At 43.3% G+C, this 27,993-nt stretch overlaps 1 protein-coding gene and 1 long non-coding RNA gene across 5 annotated transcripts in view; one reads left to right on the forward strand and one right to left on the reverse strand.

The window, feature by feature from the left end:
• The window catches only part of DOCK2 (dedicator of cytokinesis 2), a 415,558-nt gene that overhangs the window by 61,582 nt on the left and 325,983 nt on the right, over positions 1-27,993 (reverse strand). For all 3 annotated transcript variants that reach the window (XR_007461385.1, XM_049647803.1, XM_049647801.1), the window contains exons 30-32: positions 21,136-21,214; positions 10,810-10,910; positions 10,661-10,719 (exon numbers count right to left, since the gene is read on the reverse strand). Coding sequence is in view for 2 of the 3 variants with exons in the window: in XM_049647803.1 (XP_049503760.1) it covers positions 10,661-10,719; positions 10,810-10,910; positions 21,136-21,214 (239 nt within the window). In the remaining variant the exon portion in view is untranslated. The remainder of the gene's footprint in view (positions 1-10,660; positions 10,720-10,809; positions 10,911-21,135; positions 21,215-27,993) is intronic.
• LOC125934432 (uncharacterized) lies at positions 1,598-27,985 on the forward strand. 2 transcript variants are annotated; one of them, XR_007461387.1, is made up of 5 exons: positions 1,598-1,838; positions 5,864-5,967; positions 9,591-9,695; positions 12,801-12,906; positions 27,906-27,985. It is a non-coding gene; the product is annotated as an uncharacterized LOC125934432 (long non-coding RNA). The 2 variants fall into 2 exon arrangements; XR_007461388.1 differs by lacking the exon at positions 27,906-27,985 and adding an exon at positions 19,134-19,220.

Genomic DNA, 27,993 nt, shown 5'->3' on the forward strand with positions numbered 1-27,993 from the left:
CTTGAGGGAACAGTATGGCCAATGCAATAGTGAGTGGAATGGTGAGGCATTCCTGTGAACTGCCTGTTGCTCTTGGCATTCTAGCTATACTGGCCTGCTTCTGGTGTCACAAACTCACTTTGTGTCCTTCACTGCCAGGCCTATGCACACAGTGCTCTTTGTTGAGAACAGTTTTTCCTGTCTGTGCCCCAACACCCGCATTGCCACCTGGGTTCCCCTGGAAGGGTCCCACTGGATAGATATGTTGAGAAAAGCCCCCAGCGCGTGCCTTCCCACCCCAGGTAGGTTAGACCCTCCGCACTGGCTTCTTGTGTTGTGCCTTCTCCCCCAACTTTGCAATTATGGCTTTATTTGTGAAATAATATGATAACTATCTGCCTCCTCCATTTCACGAGAGTAGAGACAATGTCTGTTCTCACTGTTGTACCTATGGCACTGAGTACAGAACATATTAGATGCTCAATACATGTCTGTTGAATGAGGAAATCAATTTCCTGACCTAACTAGCTATATGACTTGGATATACATCTTTATAAAAATGCAAAAGCAATACGTATACACACCTGTTGAGAAGACCATGTGAAAATATACCTGTGTATACTTAGCACAGAGCCTGGAAGAATCAGCATCTAGGGGCACAGGTAGTGTGGTATAGTGGTTAAGGGCACTGATCCTGGAGCTAGAATTGCCTGAATTTGTAAACTGACTCCACCATCAACTGCTGTAAGATATTAGACAAGTTGATCTCACCACTTGGGGCCTCAGTGTCCTCACCTGTAACCCGGGAGAATAAGAGTATTTATTTGATAGGCTTGTTGTGAAGAATAAACAGATTTTTACCAAGTGCCCAGGACAGTGCTTGGCATGTGGCACACTTTACACAGAGTTACCTACTACTGTTCTGGTGTGTGGCCAGAATGAACCATCAAGGGAAGCCTTGTTGAGCCAGAACTAAGCAGACTACTCAGAATACACACGAGAGAGGCACGGTGAGGGGCACTTAGGAGTCGCAGGGATTTCCCGGAAAGTGAGGGCAAGCGTATCCAGGTCACCCTATCATCAAAGCTGATGCTCAGGTGTTCCATCAGCAGCTGCCACTTCAGAGCCTCAGAGCCCAACCTGGAGCAGAGAGCTCCTGCGGGCGCAGAAACTCGGGTGGTATGGCGCACAGCCTGGTGCTGTTGCTTTCGATTAAAGTTCAGACAAGGAGCCAAGAGGGAAACTGCAAGAAAATGAATTTTCATGTAGCCTAAAATGAGGCTTAATGCTCAAGTATTTCCCCAGAATTCAGATAAAAAAGGCATCATCCTAGGACTACCTTCGGCTAGTGAGAATGAAATGGTGAAGTCAGGCTGAGAGTTTTGTGAAATATAAAGACACTTTCCCAGGATATCTGCTTCATTTTATGATGCATTTGGATTACACTTGAGCTTGCAGTCTTCGTTTTGGCCCAAATAGAAAAGAAAAAAAATTGTACATTGTAGCAGGTTTATAGTAATTGCTAATCTAGGTTTTTGATTTCGTCCTTCAAGATCCTTTAAACCCACAGTGGGGTTTTAAAATTCAAAGTCAAGTGCAATAATAAGTAGAAAGTAAATGGGAAACTGTCAGATAAGCCACCATGGAATGGAGAAATTGCTTATGCAACAAAGGCCTTTAGAATACTGGAGGGCATTGGGTATGATAAGGATATATTTAAGATGGTTTAAAATAAAGAGCGGACATGCTGTAGACCAAGGATTTCTTAGATACTTTTGACCTCCATTCTTTGCAGTCAGTTGAAGAGATGTTTGGAAGAATCGGGGAAATGGAGAAAGATGCTGATCTCTAAATACAGTGTGAGCTGAATGCCCCTTACAATGCTCTGTGAAGAAATTTTATTCATTTACATCAAAAGCAGAATTTCAGCACATTGGATTTTGTGTTCAAATAATCTGAATGTGTGCATATGTGTGTCTTTATATACACAGACACGCACACACGTGCGCACACACACACACACACACATTTGTAGTTAATTGGATGCAAACTCATTTGGAACAAAAAAAAAATCCTCATTCAAGAGACACACCTGCTGCCGTATTCCAAAAAAGGCAAGGCAAGGAATCAGTAAGAGGGTCTTTTTTCATATAATGGAAGCTGAATCTCACCGAGCACAGATACCAATTAGAAAAGGCTTTTAAAGTGCCAATAAGCCAGCAGGATAAATCCACAAGCCAAATTACATAGGCTTTTGGAAAGGCTCTGGTGGTAATGAGAGCGCAGAGAAGAGCTTCGGTGTGTGGGTGGAAAGGAATCCTGTGTGTTCTCGGGCCTGGGTTTCTAATCTGTGCAATGGCCTCATCTATCACACCTCTCAGGAGGAGACTGGTATCAGGGCACTAAGAAGATGACCTGACAGAAAAGGAAGAGGGAGGAAGGGAGCGGCGAGGGAAGGGGGAGAAAGAGACCATTGTTGTGAATCTGCTGAGACCAGAGTAGAGTCAGTCACTGACCTTGTGAGGCTGATAACGAACAGAAGGGGCACTCTTTTGGAGAGAAGATGGCTCTCCAAAGGTGGACACAGACTCTGGAATGAACAGGGATGTGGACAGGTCATGACCTCCTGGATTTCAGAGTCCTGCATCCTCCCTGGGACTCTGAAGTAAAGCTGGGCCGACCCAGAAAGATCACACATTCAGTTCCAAAGGGGAAGAGAGAACACAGATCTCTGCTGCTCTGGCTCAGGCTTGGAAAAGCTCCCTTCTGGCACTGCTCTGAGACAGGCAGTCTGTTTGCTCCTCATCGTCCAGCACACACCCAGCTCCAGCTTCCCCCCAGGCCTTGGAGAATTGCTGAGCCCTACAATCAGGTCCCACTGTGGCCACTCCATGGCCCCGTGGCTTTGTGCCTGTCATTTAACTTCCCTGAGCCTCTGTGATCTCATCTGTAAAATGGAGATAAAAATAATCCCTGCTTGGTAGGATTGTTGAGAAGCTTAAAAGAGTTCATATAAACAGAGGGCTCTGCAGAGTGGCTCATTAGAAAGGCTCAGGAAGTACTGATGTTGACAGTGGTGATGATGATGGTGAGTACTATAAGCTCAGCCTCTGCTGGATTCTGGAAAAAGTAACATATAAAGACATGTTGCAATGCATGGAGCTTCCTAGAGCTTTGCACTGAACATTTTATGCCTATCAGTTTACTTGTTCACCTCCAGAGCAAAGAGCTGGCATGGGGAGAGAGGGTCAGGATGGATTTACCTTTTCTCCCAGGGCTGACACTCACAACCCTGCAGACCCTTCTTTATCCCATCTAAATATTTCATAATCTGTCCTCAAAGATGTTTGAAAAACTCCAATCTGACCACGTTGATCCACAGTTTACAATCCTTCCATGGCTTCTGTTGCCCTTGGGACCCAGCTCTGCAGGCCCGTTTGGTTCAATGCTCCTGCTCTGTACCATTCATCTCTCCTCTTGCCTGCCTGTCCTCCCTCCAAGTCTGGCTCCATGCCTCAGGCACACTCTGTTCCTCCTCCTTGGGCCTGCATATAGGCCCTCCTCTGGCCACCATGCTTTCCCTTCCCTCTCCCTGACCCCATTTCTACACTGAACCCTACCTCCACCTGTCCCCACAAATAAACCCCACTCATTCTCTAACATCATTCTATCAAATACGGAAGCTACAGCCACATGTATCTTTTGAGCGCTTGAGACTAGTCCAGGTTGAGATGTGCTGTTGAGTATAAAAAGCCCACTAGATTTCAAAGAATGAGTTCTGGAAACCAAAAACAAAAGTTAACACATCTCAATAATGTTTTGTATTGATTGCATGCTGAAATGATAACACTTTGGAATACAGGGTTACATCAAATATATTGTAACATTAATCTCACTATTTCATTTTGCTTTTTTTTAATTTTTTTTTTCAACGTTTTTTTATTTATTTTTGGGACAGAGAGAGACAGAGCATGAACGGGGGAGGGGCAGAGAGAGAGGGAGACACAGAATCGGAAACAGGCTCCAGGCTCCGAGCCATCAGCCCAGAGCCTGACGCGGGGCTCGAACTCACGGACCGCGAGATCGTGACCTGGCTGAAGTCGGACGCTTAACCGACTGCGCCACCCAGGCGCCCCTCATTTTGCTTTTTAAAAACTTTGCATTTAGACAGGTGGCTCACATTCCAGTTTCAGAGGATAGGACTGCTGTGGAGCGAAGGCTCCACACTATTCCTCATCGAGGCCATCCTCGGCTCACTCATGAGACTGTCTTTTACAGAGTCTCCAGCTGCCCCAAACTTCTGCTCTGCAGCAATCCCCTTTGACCATAACAAGATAGCTCTGCAATCAGTAGGTTGCTATTCAGTGCAATGATCACGAGTCTATGAAGTCAAGGGCTCTATCACGAACCTGTTTCCAGTTGTAACTCCAGCCAGAGGCATAGTGTCTGGCATTTAGAGGATGCTCATATTAGTTTCCTGTTGCTGCTGTTATAAATCACCACAAACTTAGTGGCTTAACACAAACAAACTTACTATCTTATATTTCTGGATGTCAGAAGTCTGAAATGGGTTTCATTGAACTAAGATCAAAGTGTGAGCAGGGCTGAGTTCCTTCTGGAGGGTCTTAGGAAGAAACTATGTACTTTCCTCTTGCAGCTTCTAGAAGCTACCTACATTCCTTGCCTCCTGGTCTCTTCCTCCATCTTCAAAGCCAGAAGTGCATCTTCTTTAAATCCCTCTCTGACTCTCCTGACTCCTTTTATTCACTTCTAAGGACCTTGTGGTTGCATTGGGTCCACCTGGACAGTCCAGCATACTCTCACCATCTGCAAAATTCTTAATCATGTCTGAGAAGTCCACTTTGTAAGGTAATATATACACTGGATCTAGGGATTAGGACATTAACATCTTAGGGGAAATGTTATTCAGCCTACCACAATATTTTGCTCAATATTTGCTATTCAATGAGTAAATCAATATTCAGTTGGATACATGGATGGATGGATGCCTCCCTATTTCCATTTTCTATTTCCTGCCAGCAGCTTCCTCCAAACCTAAGAAGCCATGCTTGTGTAGGCTGGTTGCTCTCCTGGAATACCTGTCCTTTCCCCTCTTTCTTTCAGTCTGGACATGGGCCAGACTGGGGTCTCATTCAAGAGCCATTTTCCCGAGTGGATCCATCCTTACTGCCCTTGCCTACCTCCCATTTACTTGAACTCTTGAGTCTCTACCACACACTTCACGTTAAAGAACACATCTCAGTTTGTTCTTCAAATTCTTAGTTTGTTCTACTCTTAGGACTAGATGGTGCCTCTTCTTAGAAAGGTGGGGACTGTCCCTTATCCTTCTCCCACCCTTCCCTGGAGCCTAGTGCTAAGCTGGGCACTCTGTACATGCTTAAAAAGTAAAGGCCCAGTTGATCTCATGGCTCTGCCAGTAGCAACCTCCCCACAGACGAGGCCATGATGCCAGTCGCTTGAATTTGTCTTTCTTCCCCATGAAGACTGTTAACCCCGCAGCCTGACATTAACCCAAGTGAATGTGGGATGGTTAAGTGCAAAGTCATTTTGGCAAAATGTGCATTGCTTCACTTCAAGCAGAAATCAAATGTTATGATGTTATACTATCAGGAAACGTACATTACATTTGGCATAGTCCCATTCCAAAAACACAAATGGCATTAACCTCTTAGTGCTCTGGCCCTGGTAACAAGATGTGGTCCTTCTCTCCATCAAAACCTCCCACAAGTAACCTCTGTCACAAAAGCACACACAAACACAGAGACATGCACACACACGTATTTGTCTAGGCTTTTCTCTGAAGAATGTTAAATAATCTTTAAGCCTGAGATTATCTTTGCAATTAGCTATCTTATCATCACAGGATTGCTCAAATCTTTCCTGATGAGAAGAAGAAGATGATGATGATACTGATGATCATGGTGATGATGCCCTGATTGCTTTGGGCATTAAAACAAAATTTAAAAGGTTAGTATGCATTATGATTTACTCATTATCAGTAGTCTTGGAAAAACAGTTCACTATTTCACACTCTTTGAAAATAATTTGCATATTCTGAAAAAATATTAGTCAGAATATTGGACTTGGGAAGAGACAGGTTCTTTCACTTCAGCTGAATCACTGATTTGTTGACCTTGGGAATGTCCTTGTGCCTCTCTGGGCCTTAGTGAGCTCCCCTATAAAATGGGGGGGTTGAATTGGATGATGTATCAGTTAGGGACGTAACATAAATCTGATTACCATGGCTACACTGAGTAAGTTTTGCATTAGTTTTCTTCCTTAACAAGAAGTCAAAAGATGGTCAGTCCTGAGCTACTCCCCCATCCTTAGCCTATGACTTTTGTCTTCATAGCTTCAAACTGGATACTGTACATCCAAGCATCTTGTTTTCCAGAAAGGAAGAAGGGGAAGGTCTATGGGCAAAAAATGTGTTGTGCTCATTGAATTTGTCCCCTTCCCTTTTTTGTTTTAAATTGGACAAAAAGGATTTCCTGAAGCCCCAACAAGTTTGTTTCTGTTGATTCTCTTTGGACAGAGATGGGTCATATGGTCATCACCTGCGGTAGGATGTTGTTAACTGAGCAAATTGTGATCATGAAAAAAAAACTAGGGTTCAGTTAACCAGGAAGAAGGGAAGAATGGTATTGTGTGGGTTCTCAGCTGTGTCTGCCACAGACAACTTCTAAGTTTCACTTGGTCTTGGATATTCCATAAATTGTACTTTAAAACCTATCATTATCTACTACATTGGTCTCTAGCGTATACAGTGCTTAGTCCTGGTTTGGATTATCAGGTTAACCTCATTAGCATACTAGGAGAATGCATGCTAATGCCAGCATCTAGTAGAACACAAGGTGGGGTGGGGATGGGAAACCATCCATTCACTCTGCCTCCTCTTTCTGTTCACTTATGCCTGAAGGAAGACAGCTGAGGAGGAAGGCGGCTATGTAACTAATAAGTAACAGGAAAATCCCTTCAGGCTGATGTACTTTCCTCTTTATGGAAGCCCAGGCCAAGAGGTGAGGAGGGTGGCCATCTTTGCAAGAGATCCTTCACTTCTTGTTTTATTCAGTGGACATCAGTGACTTTGACCACCACCCCCCCCACCAAAAAAAAAAACTCCATAAACATCTTACTTTGGGAAAATATACCCCCTTCAATGGACATAGACTTGGTGGGACCATCAAGGGAGAGGTCATCCAAGGAAGGCCAATAGAATGACATCCTCTGGGGACTGGATCTTTAAACAGGGTGATGCCTGAATGGAACATACTAAAGGCAAAGTTGTGCCACCTCCCCTGGATCCTAAAGTGGCTCTGACCCTGTCCTTCACAGCCTGGTTCTCCTTGCCCTTCTGATAAGTACCTTCTTTGATTAAGGCAGGCACAGTCAGTTTCTCTTTCTTGCAACCCCAAACCCTAATAAGTATATCTTTTTTTTTAATGTTTATTAATTTTTGAGTTGAGAGAGAAGAGAGAGAGCGCCAGCAGGGGAGGGGCGGAGAGAGAAGAAGACACAGAATCCGAAGCAGGTTCCCGGCTCTGAGCTGTCAGCACAGAGCCCAACATGGGGCTTGAAGTCATGAACCGTGAGATCATGACCTGAGCCGAAGTCGGATGCTTAACTGACTGAGCCACCCAGGCACCCCACAAGTATATCTTTTAATTGTAGTAATTCATCATTTGTATTTGCAAATAGCAAGGAGTCTGCAATACTTCAGGACAGACACTCAGGCCAGGGTCCTTGTCCTGAATCTGCTTCTTAATCCACGATCTGACTTTGTACATACCTCTTCACCTCTCTGTGCCTGTTTCCTCACAGGTAAAGTGGTGGGTTGGATTAGACCCATAACTTCACACCCTTCTCTGAAGTGCTTCAGGATCTTTCCCCAGAAAATCTTCAGGGGTCCACATGGGAGCTCAGGTGTGGCCCATTATAATGGGCTCTGGGCCCCCCACCCCACTTTAGTTAGAATAGCTTGGCTTTCAACCAACTTATGTATTGAGCAGGAGATTCTTTTTCTTTTTTTTTATTGGCCTTCAGCTAAAAATAAACGTTAGAAAAATTCTGGACAATATGATCTCTAAAGGGCCCTTCCAGCTCTGATGTTCTGTGGAATTCTAAGCAGGTGGAATATTTGGTAACATCTTTCCATTCATCAGCATAATTGGGAGTGCAGGAACGTCTGCCAAAACATAATCTATATCTAAATAAAATCTTCTGTGTGCAAAACAACGGCAATGAAGGACATTCAGGAAAGAGCAGCCTGTGTGGAAAAGCTAGAGACAAACAAAGCGCAGATCCCGGTTTTGCAGTTCTGGCAACGGCTGGGGTGTCGGTGTGGGAAAGGAAGCCCACCGCGGCTTTACCTCGTCTCTGCCGTTGTGAAGCAAAGAGTGCAAGGTCAAACGCAAACCGAAGCCGGGCCACTCGTGTTTCACTGGCACATGCAATGTTTTTAAAACTTCCGATTAGTTATCATCAATATTTAGAAATTGGAAAATGCATTTAAAAAATTTGTTTCCTGGCTTCTTTTGAAAAACTGGAAGATGGGGACATCACTGGCCTTGCTTTCTAACAGGATGGCAATGAATCAGATCAGAACGGCAGCTGCCCCTTCCGCTGGGGGTATGTTTGCTTGACTTCGTTCCAGTCCAGCTACTTCTTCCCATATTCCTGACCCTGAGGCCATGTGCTGACTATTAGGTAGCCGTGCACTTGCACTATCCTTTTTTTTTTTTTCCTATTGAAGAATAATGGTCAATAACACATAAAATATTTCTTATATCCCTGTCCTTTTCCAAAGTGGAGAAATAAAAGACCGATAAAGGCATGCTTTTCTAGAAAAATACGGCAGAGACAGTATTTCTTTACAGCAGTGGTTTTCAAATAGGGGTGGTTTTGCACATCCCTTTCCCCCTCCCCACGGACATTTGGCAATGTCTACAGACTTTTTGGATTGTAACAACTAGGGAGTAGGGAGGATGCTGTTGGCATCTAGTGAGTAGAGGTCGGGGATGCTATTAAATATCTTGCAGTGCACAGGGCATCCATACAACAAAGAATTATCCAACTCCAAATGTTGACAGGACCCTGTGTTATGGATGTCTATGGGTTTAACATATCCCAGCCCCTTCACTCTTTTACATTACCTGCCTGGGCCCTGCCCTATAGGCCTGGTGCTAATGATTAAAGAGGCATAACAGGAAAATTAGGTTCTGTCCTGATGCGGCAAGGATGAAAATGATGATAAAAATTCTGACCATGGGTATGGCCTCCATGGCTTTACTCTCTCAGTTTTTACTCTTATGAAACTCATAAGTGCGCTGGGAGAAGGTGCTATTTCCCCAGATTCTACCCAGTGTCACTCAGTCCCCTTGCTTTGGACCTCACAGCTTGTAAATGACAGGGCAAGGCCCAAGGTGGGTATGTGGCAGTCTGTTCTGGTCCTGGTTGTCCAGGCCACCCTTTGATTTTGTAAAGCAATTCATAGCCCTTCTGGTACCAGTGTGTGCTCTTAACCCAAGTCTGATGCTGCCAGAGATGACAGAACCCAGACTGATGGCCTATCCACTGTGCTTCCCCTGTAGTGAATGGACCTTGCTGGAAAGGGCAAGAAACTGCTGTCCAGGAAACCCAAAGGGAACTGAAAGACATTAAAACCTCTGGGGAAGCAAGAAGCAATGTCAGGAGAGGTAATTTAGGTTGAATCCGAAAACTAGGCACAGTCCCTGTGAGTGTCTCCTCTGAAGATGGCTACATCCAAGCCCAGGGCAGAGTAGATTAGCAGCAGAGAGTCAAGAAGGGCACAGGAAAATTGGAGATGAAAATAGTTCATTACTTGTAACTACATTAATCTATCCACCTATCTATTCATCCTTTCAACACTTATATTTATGGAGCAGGATTCAGGCCTGAGGCAAGGTGTGTGGCCCCTGTCCTTGTGGGATCAAAACCAAGCTCTGGGCCTTGCAGCTGTTTGATCTCAAGCAAGTTACTTCCCTCTCTGAGTTTCCTGATCAATAAAAGGAGGGGGCATTTTTCCATCTTGCAGAAGGTGACTGAAGATTAAATAAGATCTCCTTAGCACAGGGCTGACTCAGACTCTCAATAAATGTCTCCTGATTCCATCTCCAGTTCCTTCCATCCACGGGTACCACACAGTTCACACATGAGTCCTGTAGCTCACTGGGACAAGGGTGGCTTCTGGGGTCACCCTCCGGCTCACATCATGTCACAAAAGACCCTCATCTTCCACAGAGCCAATTCTCCTCCGTGGGGTTGGAGGGTCTTTTGTACATCACAACATCACTTAAGAAACTGGAGGTGGAAGGGCACACCAGTCAGCAGGAAGCATGCATGTGATGTGTGAGAACATGAGTTCCCTCAGCAGTCCTGCCCTTCCTCCTTTTTGTAAATTCCAATTTGACTTCTTAAGCCCTCAGGGGCATCAAGCAAGATCTGCGGCTGTTTGGGGGCAGGACACGGGGATGGGCACTCTCTCTCATCAGGCGCTTATTAAGGACCCAGGATGCACACAGTGATAAACTGTTATTTCAAGCTCCCACCACTGAAACCCCTGTGGCCCTCTAACAGATGGTCTTCTAGAAGGAGCTTGGCGTGTGCAGATGTGTCTGTCTGGATGCATGGGCCTACTCACCAAGCTTGTACCACATATCACGGATGGAGAAGCCAATTAGCCGTCTCATGTCCCCATACCTATGAGAAACAACAAATGTCTGCTTCAGTCTCCATCTCAGAGATTTCCATGAAGCCCCCACTTCAAGGAGATCCAAACATTCAACCTACTTATTCAGGATTTTGTTGTATTTGGCGTGCGAGAACTGCTCCAGCTGCAGAGAATCCTGAGTGATAAAAGCCACCGCCAGATGAAAATAGTTGTTCCACAGCTGTAAATGAAGGAGTAGAGAACAGTCATGGAGAGGGTCTGAAGTGGGAAAGCATATTAAATGCTGGGTAATGTGAACAATTTATGAAAATGGCAGAAGATAGTGGCAGAACCAGTTTAATTCTGTGCACTGCAATTTTCTAACTGGCATGGACTCTGAAATTAACATCCTGGCCAAACCAAGGACAATGGATGGATTTCTCTAGGCACTGACCAGGTCCCCAGTCTGGTGACAGGGGAGGGTTTTAGGGCTGCTTTTGAAAAATTGCTTCATTTTGTGTTTTGAAAGACAAACAACTTGCCCAAGCTGAGTGCCCTGGTAGAATTAGAGGTTGATGAGGGATATGTATTTCTGGAAGTCCTCCCTAATCCACCTGATAGCTCAGAGGACCAGCCTGAAACCCATTCTGTCTTAGAATATTTTGCCTCCTCCTTCCCCTTAGGTCAATGGTTTCAAGGTATGGCCCCAGACCACTAGCAACAGCATCACCTGGGAACTTGTTAGAAATGCAAATTATCTGGGGCGCCCGGATGGCTCAGTCAGGCTCTTGATTTTGGCTCAGGGCATGATCTCACTGTTCATGGGTTTGAGCCCTGCATTGGTCTCTGTGCTGACAATGCAGGGCCTGTCTGGGATTCTCTGTCCCCCCATCTCTCTATCCACTCTCCCTCTCCCTCTCTCTCTCTCTCAAAAAATAAATAGACATTAAAAAAAAAAAAAGAAATGCAAATTCTCTGGCTCTACCCTAGACCTACTGAATCAGACTCTGAAATCTGTGTGTTCATAAGCACTCTGGGTAATTCTGATGTTCATTTGAGTTCAAGAACCTCTGAGGGCCTGGTTTATAGGTAGGCTCGTTGTAATTACAATACTTACATGATCAGTTGGTGCTAAACACTAGGGCTAATACAAGACATCACTCCACTGGCTTTTGTTAAAATAGAACCAGCAAAGCATTCTGCACATGGCAAGTGCTCCAAAATATTGGCTGCAGTGATAACGATATTGATACAATCTACAGAACCTGAGAAATGGAGCCTTGGTGAACCCATCTGCAAAAGGGGTACCCCCTGTACCCATTGCAGAGACCTAGTAGTAAAGGTTACATGAGATGATGTTTTTAAAGGGCTATATATATTGATTCCTTTGGTAGCAGAGGAAATAGTACAACCTGGCTCCCTGAGTGCTCAGGGCTATTATTATAAGATGACAAGCCCCTATAAGGAGCAGATGGTGGGGGGAACTTTGCTGCACAAACTTATCCACTTTCAGCCCCCTCTCAACACTGACTAGCAAGAAGAAGGGTAACACTAGCTAGGGAAATCACTCACCATTGAGACTTTCATCCTTAATTCAAAGATATTCATTGGAGGTTTCAGATGGCCAAGACTAAGTAAAAGGCAGCTTTACCCTTGATAACATCATTACTGCTGCCCAGAGTGTTGCTTTCAAATGGGCTTATGCTTCCAGTTTCAGAAAGAAGAAAACAAGTATTTCATTTTTACCATGGGCCAGGCACTTTCCCATACATCCCTCCTTTTATCTCTTAAAACCTGGTAGCTATCATTAGTCCCCTTTTACAGATGAAGATAATGCGGCTTGGAGGGGTTAGGTATTTTTCCAAAGGTCACTCAGTTTGTTATATATACAGTAGATCTGGAATTTGAACTCAGGCCTTCTGATCAAAGTTGAGGACTCTTTCTACACACCATGGTCAGTCTTTGCCTGAAGATGCATTAATACATTTTTTTATTGAACACCTTCTACACGCTAGGCATTGTCGTCATGTGGGCATAGGGAGTGCACATACACAGACAGCAGTCCCTACCCCCGTGGGGCTCACATTCTGTGGGCAGAAAAAGTTTTTCTTTTTTGAAATTTATCTCCCAGGGTCCGAAAGACCAAGCCGCTCCTGGAGTACAAAGAAGCAAACTACTGGCTTGCGGAGTCCAAGTCAACTCTCCACACAGAGACCAGAGGATCTTCTTAAAACAAGGTGGGTTCGAAAAAAAAAAACAAAAAAACGAAGGTGGGTTCTATCACTCCCTTCCTCAACATCCTTCAAAGGCTTCCCATAAGAATCACATCTCAAGCTCTCCTGTTTCCATAGTAACACTGCTTATCCAAACACACTATACAGGTCAGTTCTCCCGGCCACTCTGGCTGTCCTTCCTCCTGGTGCCCCCATGACTTGCAGGTTCTGAAAATGTGTTGCTTTGGTCTGCCTAAGCACAGCTAATACCTCCCCCCATTTAAGATCAGATGGAACAACAATCCAAGGAAACAGAAAACCCGGTCAAAGGGCATGGAAAGTGTTATTTTGAAGGTGATAAATTCCTGATTTCAGGAAAATTCCATAAGAATAATTAGGGCACAATAAGAACAAAGATAGGACAAAGTAAGTTGCATTGCTATTACTTTCAAAAACCATTCCAGAAGTGTCCCCTCAACACATCTGAGAACACACAGACACGTCAAATCTAGAGCCTCTTGCTAGCCTCTGTCCTTAGTCCTTCAAAAATGTTTTCTCTGCCACCCCATTCCTGTTATATATAATCCATATATCATAACATTCACTTTTTAGAGTATAGAATTCAATAGTTTTCAGTATATTCACAAAAGGTAATACAACCATCCCCACTATTAGCAGTCATTCCCCATTCTTGTCTCCCCCTTAGCCCCTGGAAATCACTAATCTACTTTCTGTCCCTGTGGATTTGCTCAATCTGACATTTCATAGAAAGGGAATAATAAAATATGTAACCTTTCATGTCTGGCTTCTTTCACTAAGCATAATGTTTTTCAAGGTTCATCTGTGCTGTCACATGTATCAGTACTTTACTTATTTTTATTGCTGAATACTAATTTATCATATGGATATACCACATTTTACTTACCCATTCATCCATTGACTGACATTTGTGTTGTTGCCACATTTTGGCTATTATGAATAATGTATCTATGAATTTCTACATACAAGTGTTTGCGTGGATGTATGTTTTCAATTCTGTGGGGTACATGCTTAGAAATGAACCTGATTTTCCTTTGTCTTCCCTCCTTGAAGATCTTTGTGGGTTACGAGATCATAGATCCTAGGCCTATTTTTTCTTAGTAGATCAGAAATGTGCCCCTAAGTATCTCATCCACAGGCCCAGCCCAGTTTTGCCCAGAGAGCTATGTGGAACCAATTTTGGAACTGAGGGAAGTCTGTCATGGTGAGTGGCTCTATACAATAACCTGAGAGGTGAGCAGTGGCCAAAGCAGACACTTCTGGGTACTCATAATGCCTCTGCTCTGGACCTTCCTTGTCTTTTGCTCTTAAAGAACCAGGACAAAAGGCAATAACATGGCTTTTCAGGCCTCATTCAATTTCCAGTGTTTTCTCCCTCAATAAAGTGCCTATTCCGAAGGGGCTGATCTGCCCAGACTCCATAGACACAACATGAGCATCTTGGCCTCCTTGGCTTGGCTCACCTATTGCACCTAAGTTCTATTCTTTCATCAAAGCCCCGTTCAAGACCCACTTCTTTCACAAAGCCTTCTCAGATGGCACATCAGGTCTGCTCAACCCTTCTGAATTTGAGTAGCTCTTAGTATGTGCAACCACAGATTTGGGTCTACTGTTCTACACCTACCCTTGTGCTCTACTCACATTCCATGACAATATCATCCAGTGGAAGTGAAGAAAATACAAGCATCAGTGTCTCATGGACTACGATGTGAATACCAGTTCTAACTCTTACTAGCTGGGTTGACTTTAGCTACTTATTTGACTTCTGAACCTCATTTTCCTTACCTGTAAAATGGAAGAAAATAATGGTAACTACCAGAATGGATTGTTGTTAAGTGCTAGGTATCAACTGATGAATGGATAAAGAAATTGTGGTTTATATACACAATGGAATACTACTTGGCAATGAGAAAGAATGAAATATGGCCTTTTGTAGCAACGTGGATGGAACTGGAGAGTGTTATGCTAAGTGAAATAAGTCATACAGAGAAAGACAGATATCATATGTTTTCACTTTTATGTGGATCCTGAGAAACTGAACAGAAGACCATGGGGGAGGGGAAGGGGAAAAAAAAGGTTAGAGAGGGAGGGAGCCAAACCATAAGAAACTCTTAAAAACTGAGAACAAACTGAGGGTTGATGGGGGGTGGGAGGGGGGGGAGGGTAGGTGATGGGCATTGAGGAGGGCACCTGTTGGGATGAGCACTGGGTGTTGTATGGAAACCAATTTGACAATAAATTTCATAATAAGTAAAGTAAAATAAAATGAAATAAAATGCACATGAAATCATCCACCACAGGCTTGGCACATGTCAAGTGCTCAGTAAATGGAGTGGTGGCATTGTCCATGGTGCTAGTCATAGATTATTTGTCTGTCCTGTCTTTCCAAATGTAAGCTCTACAAGCACCAAGGATCTTGTCTTCTACTTATGTGTATCCCTAATGCCATATTCAGCACAATGGCTTAAATGTAGCTGGGTGCTAGAAAATATTTATTTATTGATCACCATATTGTTAAAAAATTCTCCCATTGTTTCAAAAGGTTCTAGATTTTTCTTTCCTCCCTGCTCCAAACTGCCTGGTGGCATGTCTATTAAGTACCCAGCTCAGCTGGCTCAGGCAAGCCACAGAGGCTTTAGTCAAACATATGGATCTTTCTTCCCTGGGGGAAGAGTTGAGGTGGCTTCTGATCGGAAATGTAATATTTTGAAATAATAGGACAATAGAAAGTTAGAACTAGAATAAATTTAAGGGTCATCTGGTTGAACTCCCTTATTTCACAGATGTAAGTAAACAGTGAGATCCACATAAATGACCACCCAAAGTCATACTGCTAGCGGGTATAACTAGAATTTAGTTACTTTCAATTAACTCTCAAAAAATTATAAGTGTAATATACACATGGCAAAAAAAATGGTATAAAAGATTAAATGATAAAAAGTAATTTTCCATACTACTTGGACCCTAGTCTAATTCCTCAGAAGAAAAAAATTTTAACACTTTCCTGGATATCCTAAAAATTTTTTTATGTATAAACAAACATGTATAGACATTTTTTTTTAGAGTAGTCTGCTGTACTTTGCTTTTTTCTCTCATCAATATTTCTTGCCTATGTTTCCACATTAGCCTGTACAGATCTACTTCTGTCTCTTTTATTGCTGTATGGTATTCTTCTATAAGTATATACTTTAATTTTAACCAATTACCTGTTTATAGGCATTCAGATTAACTCCAACTTTGTTTTCTTTAGCAGCAGTGCTGTAATCAACATTTTGTTTATACATCTTTATGCATGAGAGACTATAATGTAGTAAACATTCCGAGATCTGGAACTGTTAAAAGACAAGGTCTACACAGATTTTGTTGTTTGTTGTCTTTGTTGTTTGTTTTAATAGACACAGTAAGGTTGCCTTCCAGGGTTCCACTCCAGTTATCAGCTCCATTTTCATGGGCAAGTTGCCCTACCTCTCTGAGTCTCAGTTTCCTCATCTGGAAAGATGAAGCTAATAGTATGTAAAGGGAGGTAACTGTAAGGGCCAAATGAGGAAATCACTGCCTAAAAAACTCCTACTTCATCTTGCAATCCCAGTTCAAAAATCACTTCCTAAGTGGGCATTGGTCATAAAATGGTGAGCATAGCTGCCTTCCAAATATCACTTCCTGGGGAAGCCTTCCCAATGTGCCCTGTCTAAAACAGATCCACCCATTCACCTTCATTACACCCTGTTCACAGGATTTTTGACATGTTTTAAGTTGAACTTATTTATTTCCTGTCTCTTCTAATGGATGTGAGCATCCTGCAGGCAAGAACCCCCTCTTTTTATTCACTGTTGAATATCCAATATCCAGTGTTGTGTCTAACCCAGCACATGCTCAGGAAATATTTGTTGAGCGAGTTCATTAATGAGCCCAGCACTCCCTGTGCATTCTTGTTAATTTGGGAATTTGGGAGTGATTTTGGGAGTAAAAGCCTCCAATCATGGATTCAGGTTAGGAACATCATGTCAGAGGTAGTCTAGAGTCCTCAAGCTGAAGCAGGTATGGCCAAAGAAGCTATCCCCAAGCATGTGACCATCTTTTGGTGTGGTGAAGTTGTCCCACCAGGATCTTCCCTGGGTGGGAAGTACTCTGGGGGGATACAGTGGGCCTCTTCAAGCCTTCAATGGGTGCTCTCCATGTGTGTGTATACTCTCTCACACTTTTTTTTTTTTTTTTTTTTTGCCATTACTAGTTACATTGCCTTTATAAAGACCAAGCCTGCTTTTAGTCCTTCACTAATGACTGGAAGTATCCTTTTCATTTCATAGGGTCTACAGTACAGGTTCAAAAATGATCCCAAGGTGATCTGGTGCCCAGAAGCTGATCCAGAAATGCCTCAAGGCCAAGGCTGGAATTACCAAATGCAGAGCCAATTACAGTTTCCCAAGTAGAGAGAATGTTCTTAGTAGTAATCAGACAGCTGCCTAAGAGAGAAACAATCTTCCTAGGGCCAAAGAGCACATCTGAAGTGTAGCCACGGATTCCTGGCCAATCAGAGTACCCAATATGGAGAATCTAATCCCACAGCCAATCATTGTAGAGCTCTCTATCCCAGATTCCAGCAAGAGCTAACTAGGGCAGACAGTGTTTCTGAAGCTAAATAGAGCTGTCTCCTAGATTTGAAAGGCACTCTGTTTTTAAGAGACAGTGCAGAAGAGTGGAAAGGGCCTGGGACTTGCACACAGGACTGGAATTGAATTCCAGCAGCTCCTGCTTAGCGGCTAGATGACCTTTAACAGAAAAGTCAACCACTTCTCTGAAGCTCAGTATATTCACCAGTAAACTGGGTATATCCCAACCTAACAGGGTTATGGTGAGGATGAAAATGCCCTAAGTAGATGCTTAATAAAAGTTAGTCATCTCTGGGGCACCTGTGTGGCTCAGTCAGTTAAGCATCCAACTCTTGACTTCAGGCCATGGTCTCACGATTTGTGGGATTGAGCCCCATGTTGGGCTCTGTGCTGGTGGTGAAGCCTGCTTGGGATTCTTTCTCTCCCTCTCTCTCTGCCTCTCTTGCACATTTTCTCTCTCTCCCTCTCTCTCAAAAATAAATATGTAAACTAAAAAAAAAAAGTTAGTCATCTTCAAAAGCTTGGATGCTAGAAGATGGATTTACAGCGTACTATATGACTCTAAGATCCTTGAGGGCAGAGCAGTGCTCTGCTCTGCTTCTGAGTTCCTCATAATGTGTTGCAGTAGTCCTGGACCCATGAGAATTGCTCTTAAACAGAATTCCTTGCGGAGTTGAATTTGAAATCCTCCCTTGGTCTTCCCTGACCATTCAAATGCATGTAAATGCCAAGGCCCAGCCTCCTGAACAGGGCTTGGGAATGCAAATTATTTTAGCCTCAGGCAGAAAACAATTTCTATAATTCCCAGGTCTTGTCACCCACAGAGTGGCACCCACAGAGCTTCTTGCTTTTTGCCCTTGTATCATAAAACCGCAGTTCCAGAAAAGATATTAGAGATAATCTCATTGCACCTACCCCTCCTCTGGACAGTGGCTGCCAAGGCCAGCAGCGCTTAGTGATGGATGCTGTTCCTGCTGATATTAAATGCATAATTAATGAAACCATAAGAAGGAAACAAGGCATGTTCCAGGCAGGGTACAGAGAACAAATCCATTCTCACACGGGGTGAGGAGAAGGTAGGAGAACAAAGATAAGGTTGAAAAATGATCCTGTTCTTGAATACTTTTTAACAAATATCTATGGAAGTCTCATTAGGAAAAGAGACTTATGTCATTCTGTAATGTTGGCCATTTTTCTGTTTTATGAAACCCTGTGGGTATGACAGCCCTAGGCAATGTGTGGGACTGGAAAGATGCCTTCCCACTATCCTGTTTACCAAGGACTGACATTGAGTTCCTAGATTTGACATATTTTAGGACCATCATGTCAAAATGATGACCATTATTATAATAAGCTAACATTTTATTAAATTGCTACCATGTTCCTGGTACTGTTCTAAGTGCTTTACATGAATTAGTTCACTTAATCCCTTCAAAAATCCAATGAAGCAGCTATTATTAGTATTTTAAGTTGATATTGAAGAGACCGAGGCACAGAGGAGTAAAGTAATTTGCCTAAAGTCACACAGCTCATAAGCTCAAACCTTCTATGTATGAAATCCCCACTTCTCTGGGCATCTCTCAGATGCAGATTCTTTTTCAGGAAAACAGGATAAAACCTAAAATAATGGCATGAGGGACAGGAGCTGCACTTCTCTTGGAAAGTATCCCCTAAGGCCATGGAGGAGAGCCAGAGTCGGGGAAACCAGGTCTGAGGCTGTCATTGCCACCACCCACGGAAAGAGATGGACGGACTAGCTGGCAGTTCTATGGCCTAAACACTGCCTCACTGCTGGCCTTAGGTATGTTACTCCAAGCTGCCCCTCCAAAAAAGCAATGACCTTATTAGCTTCCTGGAACACACTCGTACCTGAAGCCTGCAGGCATCTGGTTCACATTTGGAAGGGAATCAAACACTTCTCCTGATTCAAAACAGCCAAAGTGACATGTTTTGTTTCCATGTCAGAGATTTATAACTCTCAGCCAGAACCTCTCCATGAACCCAGTGCGGGGGTGACTCCCTATCTAACACATGACTGTGGTGATCTGCAGCTGTGATGTCAGCCACTGCTGTGCTTTGGGCCCAACTCCTCGCTGACATGCTGTGACACTTCAGGCTATCTGCTTATCACCTCTGAGTCTCAGTTCCCACATCCTTCCAGCAGAAAAAGTACTAGTAAGAGTAACTAGCTTGTAGTGTAGTGGTAAGGGTTGAGAAAGATAATGCCCATAGAATGCTTCCCATGAGATCTGCACATGTAAGCCATCAGAAAATGGCAGCTACTCTTTTTATCATCATTATCATAATAGCTCAGTTGCCTAATTTGAATGCAAGGTAGTGGGAGAGAATCTTATTCAAAGATAATGTTTATTAAATACTTATAGGATAATGCTTTCCAACAGAGTGGACCTCGTAGCCCTCCACCCAGGCATCATCTCCCCAAGGAGGCCTACTATGCATTGGGCACAGAGCGTAGAGTCTGTGAGTATAAGGTCTTTATACTCATGAAACTTACACTTTACTGGAGAAAAGAGAAAAAAAAAGTGAATGTAGACAAATAAGAAAGATAATTTCAAATAACATTTAGTGCTATGAAGAGACTACAACAGGCTAAGTGGTAATACATAAAAACCATGGGATCAGCGGGGAACCCTCAAAGGGGCTCAGTCAGGGGAGAAAGCATTTGAATGGAGACTGGTGAAACCTTACAGTGAATTCTCCCAGCAAGCCCCCTGAAACATTCCAATTCTGCAAAAACCCTATGAAACAGAAAGAGTAGGTATTATGAGCTTTTTACAGATGAGCCAACTGAGGCATGGAGACAGCCCAGGCCTTGTCTGAAGCTGCACATCTAGTCATAGGCCAAAGCCCAGCTAAGAAATGAACACCCTAGATGAGCAGGCAGAAAATACCATTGCCTCAGCTCACCGGCTACTTGCTAAACTTGCACTGCAAGAGATCCTGGGGGTCAGGGATTTCCCCAGAGGAGGGATCCCTTTTCAGGGACCTTCTCTCTCACATCTCCAGCCAGAGGTAGCAATCTGGACTTTTCCCCAAGGCTTTGAGGAATTGTCTCTTCTTGCCTATGCCTTGAGCAGATGTGGCACTCTGCTTGCCCCAGGGATGTGTTTTGAGACCCTCACATCTCACAGAGGCCCCAGGGATTGTCTGAACCCAAAAAGTGACTTCTGAAGGAATCATGAAATGTACTGTGAGCTTTGTGAGCTTTATTTTTCAGTGTGAGTGGCTGCTTTTCTAGGCTCTGGTGAATAGAAAACTACAAGAATGTGATACATTTCTAAAAGGTGGTACCCACTCTGACAATGGATGAACACAAATCTCCTCTTTAGCATAAGATACATTATACAGTCACATTTTCATATGCTGCTCAGTTAATGACTATTTAATCAAGGGCCTGGTTCTAAACCCTCAGCTTCAATCAAGGGCTTGGTTCCCTCCTTGCCCACACCCATCTGTGGAAACCCCCAGAGGCACTGGCATGCCTTATGTGTGCTTCGAGATGTGTTTGATGTAGCAATCAGCCCAAGATGCTAGAGCCGCCTTGCCAGGGCACCCCAAGCACACCATGGTGCCTCACACTCACCTGGAACTCAAAGTTTGTGTGTTCCAGGAACTTCTGATTCATGGTTTCTGCAAACTTGTTGATCGCTCTCAGGAAGACCCTGGAAGAGGGGAGAAGGTCACTAGGCCATCTCAGCATGCCAGGTCAAGCATCCCTCCCCATCTTCCAGACCAAAGTTCCCTCAGGGAGGGGCTCAAAGACCCAAAGAAGAGGTCAGCTGACCCACCTGCTCATACAGTAGACCTGGGGCCATGTTTGCTCTGCAAGAACTTAAGAACTAACCATTTGACTTCCCTAGAAAATGTGCATTATCTTTTGTTTAAACTATTACAAGCTTATGACAGAAAATTTATGCTATCCAGAAAGACAGAAATTGCCTCCTCCACAACAAACAAGCAAACAAAAAAAACCACCAAATTTTATCACCTAGAGAAAATCATCCTTGAGATTCTGATAAACGTTATGTTCAAAGGTCTCCCTAGATGTATACACATGAGTGGTATTTGAAAGATATCATTTTGATAAATAGGGCTAAACGGCAAATGCTGTTTCACAGCCTGTCTTTTTTACTCAGTAATAAATAGTGTGTTCCTTTCGTGCCAATGAATGCAGATATACATCATGCCTTTTAATCACTGAAGAGCATGCCATTGTATGGATGTGTCACGGTTTATGTAATCAGTCATTTAGTGATGATCCTAGATGCTCAGCTCTTACAGTGTTTCAGTGATCGCTCTTTATGTATGTCTTGCACCTCCTATATATACCTCTTTTCCAGTCTTCTTCTTGAAGTGGTAATACTTAGCAAATGTTATGCACATTTAACATTTTGGTACCTGTTGTCAAATTGTGTTTCTCCTTAAATGTCTTCCCATCCATCTCTTCCTTCCCTTCCTCCTACCAAGCCCCACTGACTGGTCTTTCAGCCTCCCATCTCTTGCCTCTTCAATATCAAGAATACTTTGCCCAATGGACAGCTCCAGTCATGTTAATCACCCATTTCAGTGACTGTCCACTGTCCACAAGATAAGCCCAAACTCTTTCTCTTGACAGTCAATGGCCTTCATGACTGGACCCCATCCTTTCTGGACTAATTTCTCACTGCTATTCTGTGCTTTTTCTTGTTTTCTGATACAAAGCTGCATTCCTCCTTTGTATAGACTACCTCTCTTCTTTTAAATCGCTTTAGAGCAGGGTCTGCTGCATCTTTGTGTCCCCCAAAGGACGGTCATTGCAATTTCTTTTCTCAGAATTCATCATGGTCTAGGATGACTTATTTGTGTGACTCAATAATGCCTATCTGCTCCACTAGACTGTACTTTCCTTGAAATCAGAGACTCCCTCTGTGATCTCATCTACTCTCCAACCTACTTGCCTTTGGATCCCAAACTTACATCTTCCTCCATGGTCTCTCCCTTGAGCTCCAGCTTGCAACCCAGCTCCTTACTCCATACCCTCACATGGATGACTAATAGGCATCTCAAACATAATGTCAAAATTTCAACTCCTATTACCTGTAGTCTTCCCATCTAAGTTAAGAGTAACTCCATTCTTCCAATTGCTCAGCGGGGGAAAAAAAACCTGGAAGCATCTTTGATTTTTTTCTCTTTCTCTCATATCCTATACCTGGCCTGTCAGCAAAACCTCTTAGTGTTACTTTCAAAATCATTCATAATTTGACTTCTTTTCATCACCCCATTGCCAGTGACCTCAACCAAACCACCATCATTTCTCTCCTAGATTTCTGCAATAGCCTCCAAACTGCCACATGCCAAACTGTGATCTAGTCTCCATTGTGCATGTGTTTTTGTAAAATCTTCAAGGAGAGTGGACAGACCTTACCTGTACCACTGTCTAAAATTTTTGATTAACAGTGAATAATCAATAACTACTTATCCATTGAATGTCTGGTCCAGGGAAAATGCCTATTTGGCTTACCTGAGACTCAATAGGATGCCAGTAAAGAAAGTATTAATTAGAAGGTTATTGCTTTGGGTAATGATTTTTGCTTAGGAAGCTCTGAGAGACTGTATAAAGCATACCTGCACATCAGAGGTATCCCCTCCCAGGGATGAGGAACCTGGGCTATTTATTTACTAATGCCAGCCCCTCACAAGGTGAAAATTACTCCTGAGGACATTAAGTCCCTAGCACTTCTGGCTTGCCTTGCAGATGGACTGATCTCTCTCTTGCAGCCAGAGAAAGTCCAGAGAATGAAAGAAGTAGGAAGCTCTCAGGATGTGTGGTGACTGTCCACCAAAGCTGCAGGTATACTCTGGATGGGCCAAGAGTGTGGGCAGGGCAATTATAGCATGTGCTACATTGGGCATTCCTTGTAAAGAACCTGAGCCAGGTGTTCATCAAGCACTTAAATGTTTGTTGAACAAAGAAGACAGTGCATCCTGGTATCAGGATCCCAAGATTCGTATACCCCCCCCCCCCCGACACACACACACATACACGCACAGCTGGATGTGGTTTCTGGCTTTGCCACTTGCCAGCTGTGTGGATTTGGGACATCTGTTAATATCACTTTGACATCTCAGCTTCCATGCTTGTGAAATACCAGCAATGTAACCGCTTTCACAGGGTTGCTGCAGGCTTCAATGGCAAAAACATGGCAAGGGTGGAGCATGGTGCCTGACGCCACGGTAACGACAGTAAGAGAGCAGCCGTGGCCACTTCAGACCCTTTCCATGGCTTCATTCTTCTTCTGAGGTCAGGGACTGACAGCAAAATGGGCAGACAGGACAAGTTGCAACCAGTAACCAGTTCTGAGGTAGGCAGGATCACACAAAGGCAAAACAATGAAAGTTTCACAAAATCCTCCCCATATCAGGATGTCAGAAAGTGAGATTTCTTTGGTTTTGCTCTTCTGTCATTTGCTAATATGCCTTTGAAAAATATCTATATTTTCTCCTTTAAGATTAGTATCTGATTCCCCAGAGGGAAATGCATTGAGTGGCTGTCATGTTATAAACTTCTTGGAATCTGTAATGTGATCCCAAAATGAGGGGTTTTACAAATTCTCAGAAGCAACAAAGCTATTAGTAGTAGTCAGTAATAGTTATTATTCTGATTGTCAGCCTAAATCTGTCTCTGGTTCTCAAAGGCCAGTTGAATGACCAGGAATTGATCAACACTCTGTGTTAATGGTGGATACTGATAGCAGATAAGGGTTGGGGGCAGTAAGTCAAGGTTCTTCCCTCTCTCTGGATTCTTCCACAGCTACCCACTGGGAATCATAATATCACTTAACTTTGGTTTCTCATGTATGGGTTTGGAAAAGTTATGTCTTTTGGTTTCTCTTTAAAAATAACTATACTTAAATCCTAAGCACTAATATGGTGAAGTAGATTGGAATTAAAACATACTCAACTATCTCTGTTACTCTCAACAATGAACTTGAATTGTTGAAAACAAAGTTCATGATCAAATCTCAACCTAACACTTCCTGCAACTCATTTGCAATGCTTAGCAGGATCTATAAAATCAATAATAATCAGAGCCACAGTTACCAGTAATGGGCAGGGCTCTCTGCTAAGTACTTAGCATGGATTCTTTCTGTGTTTCTGTTTTTCTTTTTTAGTTCTCACATTAATTCTCTCAGTTAGATGTTGTTTCCATTTTAGAGATACGAGTTTAGGTAACTTTCCTAATAACCCAGACAGTACATGTGAAACCAGGATTTAAACAGAGGTACAATGCCTTCACATTCTAGGTATTTAACCACTATGCTATTCTGTCCATAAGAAAACCTCTTAATTCTGTTCAACGGGAGCTATGAGTTCACCTTATTAATAATAGCAACTACAGAAGTACAGGTATTCATGTACCCTGTGCTAAGTACTCTAACAGATACTCTTTCACGTAATTCTACAAACTGAGGTATGAGCCAATGTTACACCCATTTAACAGAAGAAGAAACTGAATATTGGAAAAATAAAATGATCTCCCCACATTCACACAGCACATAAGCAGCAGAGTCCAGACCCAATCTCAGGGTTGTCTCTCTCTAAAGACTTTGCAATTAACCAGAAGGATATACTGGTTCCCTTGAAGGCCAGCCTGCACAGTCTTTTGGCGCTGGGCATGCTCGAACTCGTGCCTGCCATTCTGCCCAAAGTTCCTATATACTTTGTCCCTATCATCCTGCTGCTCTGCCCACAGCTGCCTGGGCACAAGGCCAACGCTTGACTCAGACAGTCTTCCCTGGGTGGCCAGCAGCCCATGGGTGACCTTATGGGTACCCCGTGGGGGCACCCAGGCCTGAAGTGTAGTTAAATCAAATCCTTTTAGGCAGTCCTATAGCATGACAACCAGGGAGAGTGCAGTGACCTACGCCCTGAGTAGAAGCCATGAACAGATGACTCTGAGAGGAAGCAGAAGCTGTAAGAGAGAGAAGTCAGCTGCTGTAAGAAGGAAGAAACTGGCAGAAAGATCCTTGAAGGCACAGTAGGGTCATAATGATGATAGTTAAAATTTAACAAGATATTGCTAAGTGTTCTATATGAATTTTCTCAACCAATTTTCACAATATCACTAGTAAGTAGGTGCTATTGGTTTATTACATAGACTCCAGCATGTGCTGGAGCAAGTTGATCCTGGGTCAGAGTCCCACTCTGGTCCTCTTCCATGCTGTGGCCTGGAGCTAGTTGCTTGACCTCTGGGAATCTCAACTGCCCCTTATGTGAAATAAGCCATGTAAAGGTTAAATAAGATGTAGTGTATAAAGCTGGTGGCCTAATGCCTCAGCACACAGAAGTCCTCAATAAATGTCAGTCACTGTTGTTGTCATTATTGTTAACAGCCTGGTCACCTGGTAGCTCTGTGGCAGGAGTATCCAAGGCTGAAAACATTCTGATGTGACAACCAACCCACACCCAGAGGTTGTGCTGTGGAAATAAAAGGGTATGCCCTTTCTGGTGAAAACACCCAAGGGAGAGAGAGGGCCTCTCTGAATCCCATTTCCCCTTCCCCCTGCAGTCCACAGGATGCAGCTGATTCTACCGGTTAAAACTTGACAATGGAAAATAAAAGAGCTGGAGAAGGGAGCTCTCACTCCTCCCCTTGAGGCAGTGAGAAATCCATTCTCCCAGAGCCTTTAAGCTGCTTCCCTCACAACACACAAAAGCTCCATGCACCCAAGAGGTTAGAGTGAATCGACAGCTTCCAGCTCAGCGTCAAGGAACGGCTCACCCCGCGGTGCCCCTGACACCGCTCATGTAATCTGGGATTCTAGCGAGTGATGCAGTAGGCTCTTGGGATCTAGACTCCTGCAGCCTGCTGAACACCAGGATTAGTTGTGCTGTGCTGGCTAAAGAACCCATGGAGAGGCCTCCTTCTGGGCAATATGCACTGGAGGAGACGAGGTCCATAAAAAGGAGTAGGCACTACAAATTAATGTAGGTAGTAGGAAGGGGAAGTGGCAGTCACTGATTTGTCAGCATCCCGTTGGAGCCACCATATGACTGCTGGGCACTGCCCTACTCAACATCCTACACTTGACTTCTGTGACCCCATTGTGTGCCTCTTATGTGCTTGAGACAATGTTAGACCTTGAAATACGTCACTGATAAAGGTAGACAAGATCTGGTCCAGATTTGCCTTTTCTGTGAAATATTTTGGATATTCCCAAACCATAGGAATGTGACAAGGAAAAAAAAATAGCTAACACTTATGAAATGCTTGCCATGTGCCAAACACTGTTCTAACCACTGTGTGTATATTATTTCATTTCATTTTGGCCCTCACAACTGTGATAGGTACTATTATTAGCCCCATTTTACAGGAGGAAAAACTGAGTCATAGTAATTACATAACTTTGCCCAAGGCCATCTAACTATTAAATGGTAGAGGCAGGATATGGACCCTGGCAGTCGTAAATCCTAACTTGTCTGGGTATTCTTTGTGCTCTGAACTCACTGCAGTGACTGCAGCAATTGGTCATATTTCCATGGGCACATTTACTGTCTCACCAACTAGACCGTAAGCCCCCTGCCTTCTGGGACCATGGCACAGGCCCACTCCCTAGAGCCCTGCATAACCAGGACACTCAATAAATATGTGTTGGTTGATTCCATTTAAGATGCTATAGGGATGTGTACAAACCCCCAAACCCCCTCAAAATGTTGGATTTCCAGCTTGAGGTGCAGATGGAAGGGGAGAAAAGAGGTTCCTAGGTATAATTTTGTTAGTTTACAATATTATGAAGAACTTCATCATTTAAAAATTTACCGTATCACATAAATCAAATCTTTCTGAAAGCTGCATCTTACCAAAAAGAAAAAAATGTTCTAACAGAAGGCATTTCTTGCAGTAGACATGTCGCTTTGTCTGCATACACAAACAGTACACACAGCTGAGGAGACATTCAACTCTGGAAAACTCCATTCTCTCCAACAAGCAGATAAATAAATTACATATGACTAATACATACACACATAAATCAGAAGTGATAACAGAGAAATTATAAAAACAGGTAAGTTTTGTAATATATAAGTAATAAGGAAGGAAGGAAGGAAGGAAGGAAGGAAGGAAGGAAGGAAGGAAATTGTAAAGTACATACTAACCAGCATAGGAAGTAGAAATGATGTTCCGAAAAATCCTAGTCAGGGCTAAGCAATGCTAATGTTCTGTTTGTCCAATTTACATTGAAATCTTTCACTAACTAGTTGCATGACCTTGGACAAGTTACCTCTTTGGGTCTCTTTCAGTTATCTGAGCCACTACGTATGCAGTGAGCACATCTGTACAATGCACTTCATAAAATGAGCCTCACTATTTTACAGGATGAAGCAGTAAAGATAAAGAACACGGACTCTGATCGCATGGCTTCTTATTAGCAGTGCAACACTGTGTGAGTTACTCGTCTATCCT

The sequence above is a fragment of the Panthera uncia genome, assembly GCF_023721935.1.
Source record: "Panthera uncia isolate 11264 chromosome A1 unlocalized genomic scaffold, Puncia_PCG_1.0 HiC_scaffold_17, whole genome shotgun sequence".
NCBI lineage: Eukaryota > Metazoa > Chordata > Mammalia > Carnivora > Felidae > Panthera > Panthera uncia.